Source organism: Crocodylus siamensis, chromosome 4 (assembly GCF_052110815.1).
Source record: "Crocodylus siamensis isolate JL-2025a chromosome 4, ASM5211081v1, whole genome shotgun sequence".
Classification (NCBI taxonomy): domain Eukaryota; kingdom Metazoa; phylum Chordata; order Crocodylia; family Crocodylidae; genus Crocodylus; species Crocodylus siamensis.
Genome location: NC_143398.1, coordinates 197,586,760 through 197,594,817, shown reverse-complemented (window position 1 = coordinate 197,594,817; position 8,058 = coordinate 197,586,760). Strand labels below are relative to the sequence as shown.

Here is an 8,058-nt window from a genome sequence, read left to right as displayed (position 1 = left end):
ATTTTTTTAACAAAATTATTTATATACAAGTTATATTGAAGTAATGATATGCTTGGACTTTAATCAAGGAAAAGTCTAAAGTTTTAAGGCCTTTATCTGGCAATGGTGGTCTGTGTTGAACTATATTCAAGTGAATAGTTTTATTGAAATTAGGATGATATATGATGTTATGTCCAGATATGTTAATAGGATCAGGGCTACAAAACATCTCAGTCTGGATGGAGACTGCTAAGGATGGCTTATCTTGCATGTGCTTATAGATTTCATAGATTTCATAGACATTAGGGCTGGAAGGGACCTCGGGAGATCATCGAGTCCAGCCCCCTGCCCAAAGGGCAGGAAGTCAGCTGGGGTCATAGGATCCCAGCAAGATAAGCATCCAACTTACTCTTGAAGGTGTTCAATGTAGGTGCTTGAACCACCTCCGCTGGCAGGCTATTCCAGACCTTGGGGGCTTCGACAGTAAAGAAATTCTTCCATATGTCCAGCCTGAAATGGTCTTGCAGGAGTTTGTGACTGTTCAATCTCGTCATCCCTTGGGGCGCTCTGGTGAACAAATGTTCCCCCAGATCCTGGTGGTCACCCTTGATAAATTTATAGGTGGCTATCAGATCACCCCTGAGCCTACGCTTTTCCAGGCTAAAGAGTTCCATGGCTCTCAGCCTGTCATCGTAAGATCTGTTTTCCTGACCTCTGATCATGCGCGTGGCTCTCCTCTGGACTCTCTCAAGCTTCTCCACATCCTTTTTGAATTGTGGAGCCCAAAACTGGACGCAGTACTCCAGCTGCGGCCTCACCAAGGCCTGAGGAAACCAGGCAAAAGGCATATGCCATGTCAAAACTAACTTGGTTTGACTTAAAGAGAGGGTTCAACAGTAGCTTTGGTTCTGTTTGAGACTCCCTTCATAAACTCGAAATATAAATAGTCAGTTTAATAAAACAGATTAGACCACTCCCATTGTATTAAAGTTCCTTTGTTTAAACACACATATAACAATCTGAAACAAATATAGGACTGTTTTTGGAAATAGCTTACAGTGTAGAGGGGGTAGTAATCTGAAAAACCATGGTACACTGTGTTTAAATGCAAAGGCTCAGAACTGGACTTCAAAAAACAAACAAACAACTCCCCCCCCCCCGAAAAAAAACAACAAAAAAACCAACCCTCAATAACGTCAGAAACAGCCTGAGCTAAACTGGTTTTTTCTCCTTCAGACTCCTTAGTTTATTGTCAAGAGTGACTCATGCCTCAAAAAGCCTTGACATTGCCAGAATGGAGTCTGTTCAATGCTGTTTTAGCAGCTTTGAAATTGATTAATTTTGCCAATTACACAGAGTAAAATTAAGTAACGGGTAGACCAGAATGCCAAAAGAAGCTTTGCACTTAAGTGATTAACCAATATACAGATAAACAGCTGTTTCTTACCCATGTAAGCAATAGCTAACCAGTTGGCTTGGCATTGTGTTACATAGGTAAGTGCACTATGAGCCTACCCACTATGTATTTAAGGGAGTACACTGTATACTGTGGTATGTGGAGTGACAAAGATTGGATCTTTTTGTTTTTGTAAAACTAAATGTTTTTATCAGGGGAGAAACTCCATGAAAGGTCAGGATTCTGAAGCCAGTGAAATGACAGCCTTCACTGACATTTAACTACAGCAGCAACTATCTGGTCATCATATCTTGCATATTTCCATAGGCAAATCAGCTTTTAAACAGAAGGGGTCTATTCCCTCTGTCAAAGACAGCAAGCCAGAGTTAATGAAGAAAAACACAGCAAAGTTGTGGCTGTTCTGAGGTGCTATTTATTCCTAGATGTTTTTGAAGGTATCAGTGGAACAGTCAGAATTGTTAAAGCTGTTTTTTTCCAGAGGACTCCACGGTTCCTGGCTGCCAGAGTCAGTTTAGGGAAGGGGTGGCTTTGGCCTTTCAGAATATGCAGACATCCCAAAATTCTCTAATCTTGCACAGCTCTCAAATAGCAGAAGGGGGAAGAGGTGGAGATTTGGACACCCTTGGATTTTTGGGGGGGCATTTCCTATAATGGAGTAAAAATCTCTAAGCACCTTAGTAGAAAATGGATGGAAGACAAAGAGCTAGTGGGACTTGGCCTAAATGACAAACACTGTATTGATTTTTTTTTAAAAAAAATCAGCATTCCACACAGACTTGACAGAGCTCTGAAAGGGTGAACTACCATGAAAGCCAGCTGCACTTCGCAGTGAGTTTGCCTCACGGAGCCAGCTGCAGGATGATGATAAACACCTGGGAATGAGCCACAAGTATATCCAATAAAAGTTTTACCACTGGCTTTAGCGGAGCCAGGATTTCACCTATTTAAATCCCCAGTGTCTTAGACCCAGCCCTTCATTCTCTGGTATATGAAGTGACCTTTTGGGCACTGGTTTATTCCCAGACACTAGGACTTCATTGTTCCAAGATTATATTTTTATTAGGTTTTCAGGAAACTCTGGCTGCTTTAATCTGCCTAAAAGTGAGTTTAACAGACTTTAAAGGCTTTAAGTGAATTTAAATAAGATTTTAAAGGGTTTGTTTACTACTGGCAGTTTTCCTGTGCTGAGGGCTAAGTCAGAGGATTACTAAACTTCAGGCTCTTGAAAATGAAAGTTCAGAGTCACACAGGCCCAGTTTGACCGCTGTTGCTCCTTTTTTTCCTTCCAAAAAGCCAGAATTTTCTCTTGGGGGGGAGGGGGGAAATGAGTGTTTTATAGAAAGTCACTGACCCAAGTACATCTTGACATCTGATCTCTCTTTATCTCGTGCAGTTAGTTGGAAAGCAGGTTTGTTGCATAACTAATGACTCTTCCGTTCTCCCAGCAGAGAACAAGTGATCAATTAGCTGCCAGGGTGCTGAAGTCCGTGGCTCTCAACCTCTATAGAAGGAAGGTACCTCTCACAAAATACCAGCTTTTCATTTTCACTATTTAATTTTTTGGGGGGGGGGAAATTACAGCAGACCAATAGAGCAATTCTTCTGTTGAAGCACTGGGGGGAAGACCACAACAGGGCGGCACGTCTTGAAGGCTATGTGTTGGCATTTGAACTCTTTGGGTGTATGTTGCGGATCCCACTTGCGCACCTAACACTGCGCGGCTCGGGGGCCCCTGACAGGATCTGAAGGCGCCTCCCTGTGCGGACTGAGCACCACTGGGTTGAGGCAGGGCAGGGAGCCCTCTTCGTGGGTGACCAGGACGGCTTCGCTAGTGTCCGTGGGCACAGGCTCCTAGTAATTAAAAGAGCGGATTCAAAGCACTTGACGCCTAGAGGGGAGGCTCTGTGGGAGCCGCTGTTTGCCATGTGCAGCCCCCAGCCCGGCGGGGCCTGCCCCGGGACTGCAGGTTGCTCTCGGGCGGCTTACAGCTCGACGTGCTGCACTTTCTCCAGCCGCCGCCGCCTGCGTGCGCCTGCAGCCCCGCGTCCGCCCCGGGAGGCGCGGGGCGATGCCTGGGGCCGGGCCGGGCCGGGCCGGGCTCTGCCTCCGCGGGCGGGGACGCGGCGGCGGCTCCTCTCCGGGCCTGTCACGTGGGCCGCGAAGTTTTGTCCCGGCGGCGGTATGAGGAAGTCGGAGGGACGCGGCGGCGGCGGGGCTCGCCCTCCTTGCCCTGTCCCGCCGCGCTCGCTATGTGAGTAGGGAGCGGAGCCTCCCGGCGCTGCCCCCCGCCCGCAGGAGGGGCCGTGGCTCGGGCGGGGCCGGGGCCGGGGCCGGGGCCGGGGCCGGGGCGGGCGTGGAGGGGGAAGTGGAAGTAGAAGCGCCCGTGGTGCGACTCGCGCCCGCCGCCCCCGAGCGGCCCCCTGTGTCCGTGCAGGATGCCGCGGAGCCGCGCGCGGTGAAGCCCCGGCGGCGCGGTCCTGATGGAGGAGCCGGTGGCGGAGGAGTGGCAGGCGGCGACCCAGAGGAGAAAGGCCTGGGCCAAGAGCAGGGACTCGTGGCAGGCGTCGGAAGCCGAGGATCCGGCGGCACAAGGCGCCGAGCGGGCCCAGGACGAGGAGGAGGACGAGGAGGATCGCCGCGGCGGGAAGCTGCCCCCGGCTGCCGAAGCAGGTCTGTCGCGCAGATGGGGCCCGGAGCTGGGGCTGGGCAGCGGGCTGGGGTGCAGGAGCCAGGATCCAGGCACCTGGGGGTGGGAGGGGGAGGCACTGGCAACGCCCAGAGAGTAGCTGCTCAAGCTGTCTTGCTTCTCTCCCTCCTTCCCACCTGTTCTCCTCAAGGCAACGTCCCCAACGAGAAGATTGCAATATGGCTTGAGGACTGTCGGTGAGTACTTCTCCTGCCCACCATCTGCATCGGCTGCAGGCCCTAGCCTTCCCCTGCCAGTCCAAGGATCGGGCCCCTGCAGCACATGGCCAGCAGAAGGGGGGTATTGCGACCACCTCTTCGGGTTTCACGTCCCTCCTGGTTTTACTAGGGGACGGCTGGAGGAATGACCTGTGCTGTCAGGTGCGCCTATGGGATAGCGTCCGGTTACTGCAGGGGTCAGGAGTTGCATGGGGGAGAGCCTTCCCAGTTCAGGCTTTCCAGCTATTTTGTCTCTCTGCTTGCTGTTGACATCTCTCATAGGACGTGTCATCTGTCGTGGTTAAGAGTCAGGGTTTTTCCCCCCCCTAATATTGATCGAGGAGCTTTATTAGTGCAAAAAGACAGAATAATCACAGAAGCTGCTGTATCCTGTCTGTAGTTCCTATTTGAGCCTTCCCTACTCCCTTCTGGCCTGGCTTCCTGCTCCAGAGTTAGAGAAACAAGATATCTACTCTCACATCCTCTATTTTTTTGTAAAAATCAACATTTAATAGACTAGATGTTCAAATGAGTCACCAGCTACCATTCGCCCAGATGTAATCATGTTTTGGCTGTGACAGAAGTTTTGTCCACTTAACTGGCTGACTTTACTGAATCCCAAGCGTATACATGCTGTGCACTAGATTTGGTTCCCTGCGCGAGCGACTCCCTTCTGCTAAGGATGTGGTAGGGATAGCATTACTGCTAGGTTTGCCCAATAGTACCCCTGAGTTTGGAACAAGGTGACGTGCTGCTTTCTTCCATTTGCAATCCCGTATGCTTTTCAGAGCTACATCTGATATTTTTCTTCTTTGCGTTTTGTCAGGACTCAGTGTTTATTTCAGTTCAGGTGAGCTGCACCCTAATAGTTAAAGATGAAATCTCAAGACGTTTTGTAAATTGGGGTTCTCATTCATTTTAAGTGCAGCCATTTAAAGATGAAAGTTTACCTCTAAGATTAGCAATGCTGTTCTAATTTGTTGACCCTGTAAGCAGCTGAGCTTGGCTTACTCCATTGACAAATGCATGGCTTGATTTATAGCTCAACAGAGCTATGAGGTCTTTGTTATAAAAAATCTTTTTCACAGTCTGCATAGTCTATTCATTTCTGTGTGGGGAGCTGGAAGCAACAGGCATGAAATTGTACTGTATCCTAAAAGTTCAGAGCTGACACTGTGGCCTATTGTGAGATGCTTTTTCTTCTAGAATACCCAAAGAGAGAAGATGTCGTTTAAACTTTTCTATTATGTGGGCTTCAGGGGGGCAGGGGATGAACCCAGCTTCAGCAAATCTTGGAAAATAGTGGCTAAAAAGTAGGTCTTTGGCTACTTAATACTAAACACGAAGCTTTTTTTAGGATTCGGGAAAAAAATTCTTCCTGACACTGCTTTGTCGACATCATTCTCCCCTGTCCCTGTGTCTGCGGGAGTTTTTGTCTGGAACTTTCCCCAGTTCTGTCATTAACTTTCCTCAGTTAACTCCTTGGTGCAGACTTCTAAAGGAGCAGTACATACATCATCAAAATAGGCAACTTGCGAAGTTATTAACTAAATGCTCCAAAAGCTATATTGCATGAATTTTCAAATGTCCTAGTGCTCATTTTTGTGCTTGAGCAATAGTATCTGTTTAAGTCAGGTCATTGAGAACACGCCTGGGTTTTCTTAACAGCTTTTGCTACTGACTCATTGTGTGAACACTTTAACTGTTTCCTTCATTTCACAAGAAAGGAAACCAGGGCATAACATTTAATTAACAGAGGTAGTATGGGTTAATTAATGGGTACATGTGTGAAAAAAAATTATGGGAGTGTAAGTGTGCTGGTTGTAGTGTGGTTGCTGCCTGACTGTGTACTTTCTGTGCAAGATTAAATCTTTTCCCTCTGTTGTTAGAATGCACAGAGGCCACTTCTTACCACTGTTCCTTTAGTTTTTATAAACTTTATAGTAAAGTTGCATATGCTTGAGCCTTAAACCTTGCAGTTCTGCCCTGGAGCTTAATGACATCAGCAAATTATTCAGACTGTTCTTGTGGCTTTTGCAAAGCTCTAGTGGTTTGTTAATGTCAGTGGTTCCCTAGGATGGAAACACAGTCTTAAAGGGCTCAGGCCTGCATCCTTTGAAGCTGATGGCAAACTCCTGTTGATTGACTCCTGTATTTTCACAGTGTGATTGCGTACTCTGGACTCTTCCAAGTGTGGGCAACAAAAACAGAGCAGTTGTCTTTCTATTTCTAGTCCATTTTATGGCCTGTTCTCATGAGTTAGCAGAATACCACCTTCTTTGGTGTGTAAAAAACACTAGAAATGAACATTACTTGTTAAAAGAAAGCGTTTCCTCCAAGCGGGGAAACAAACAGTAAAAAAATCTTTTTGTTCCTAATCTTGTATAAATCCTTACAAAATGTATTAAATGCAAGATCAGATTTGATCTTCTAGTCTTAGTTTCTGCTTTGGGTTGATGTTTGTTATGATAGTTTGTGGCAATCTTCTTTATGATGAACTGCTGTGAGATTTATGGTTCTGTTTGTTTCAAAATACCATCAACAATGTAGCATTTGGGAAGAAAGTAGTTAGTAGCCATCTATATTCACCTACATGTGTTAGCAGTTTGGGACTCTATTGAGTGAGTTTCTCTGCTTCTCATCTGCTTTGCAGAGAATAGAGAAATTCGCCTTATGTTACCAAAGTTCCTCTTATGGTTTTTAAATTCGCCTTTACTGTTAAGTGAGCATGCACCACGCTGAGCTTATTCACGTAAGTCTGTGCAACATCTGGTTATTACACAGAGCTCTGACTGGTGGTCTGTGTCATGCTTTAGAAGCATCATTCTTATGTTGAGGCCTCCTTGGTTTCCCCCTTATTTTGCCAGTATTTTGAAATTATTAACAAAGGTCACAAAGGGTTTCTTTTTTAAGATACACATCCTAGATCAGTTGGGTGCTAATTTTACACATTGACACAGACTAGAGGAAATCTTCCATCTGATCTCCAGATTGACTTCTAATGGCAGAACTTTTTTGCCATGGCCAAAAGTGTCTTCCAAGCCAACAATATGGTTTACTTTGGAAAGTGTCTAGGAACGTTTTGTGCAGATTTATTTTGGGGAGTGGAGTCCTTTAAATACCCCAAAGAGAAGTTTGTTACTTTTTAATTTTTGAGCTCAAAATAACAGAACCAACAGACTACTTAATTGCATTACAGCTGCCAAGCAGAATTTTTAAAAGCCTAATACAACATCCTTGTCTAACTTAATGCTTTCCTACGGCAACCAATATTAGAACAGAGAAGCAAGCATGGCCAATCTGTAGCATGCATGCCACAAGTGACATGAGCTGGCCTCTATGTAGCACAGAGATAGGTCAGGAAGCAGGAAACAGAGCAGCCGATTGGGAAGGAAGTGTAGAGAAGAAAACGGCATTCAATCGGGCTGGGGAAGGGAATGGCACTCAGAGACAGCATGGGGATTCTTTGTGGCACACCTTCCGAAAGGATTGGCTGCTTCTGCTCTAGAGTTTGAAAAGAGCTAATAGTAGAGTTCAGTCCTTAAAGTCCATGCAGTTTTGATTTGCTTGATCAAGCAATAGATCAGGGGTGTCAAACTCTTATGGCCCCACAAGTCAGATGAGTGGTTTGGGGGCAGTCCATGGGCTGGATCAAGGCCCATGGATGACCCCATCTGCATGCCTAATCCAGTATAGGTGGCACCTGCCTAAGATGGTCTGGGATGTGAGTGCTGTGGGTGGTGCAGCCTGGGATTCAG

General features: G+C 46.5%; 1 protein-coding gene across 6 annotated transcripts in view; it reads left to right on the top strand.

Moving 5' to 3' along the window:
- Nucleotides 1-1,883: 1,883 nt before the first annotated feature.
- Nucleotides 1,884-8,058, top strand: part of ITPRID2 (ITPR interacting domain containing 2) — a 61,602-nt gene continuing 55,427 nt past the window's right edge. For 2 of the 6 annotated variants that reach the window (XM_090045296.1, XM_090045295.1), the window contains exons 1-3: nt 2,707-3,647; nt 3,831-4,066; nt 4,234-4,279. In XM_090045296.1, the coding sequence (XP_089901422.1) occupies nt 3,877-4,066; nt 4,234-4,279 (236 nt within the window). In that variant the 5' untranslated portion in view covers nt 2,707-3,647; nt 3,831-3,876. Of the gene's footprint in view, nt 3,648-3,830; nt 4,067-4,233; nt 4,284-8,058 lie in introns of those variants that run through there. The other 4 variants (XM_090045298.1, XM_090045297.1, XM_090045301.1 and 1 more) reach the window with 3 other exon arrangements.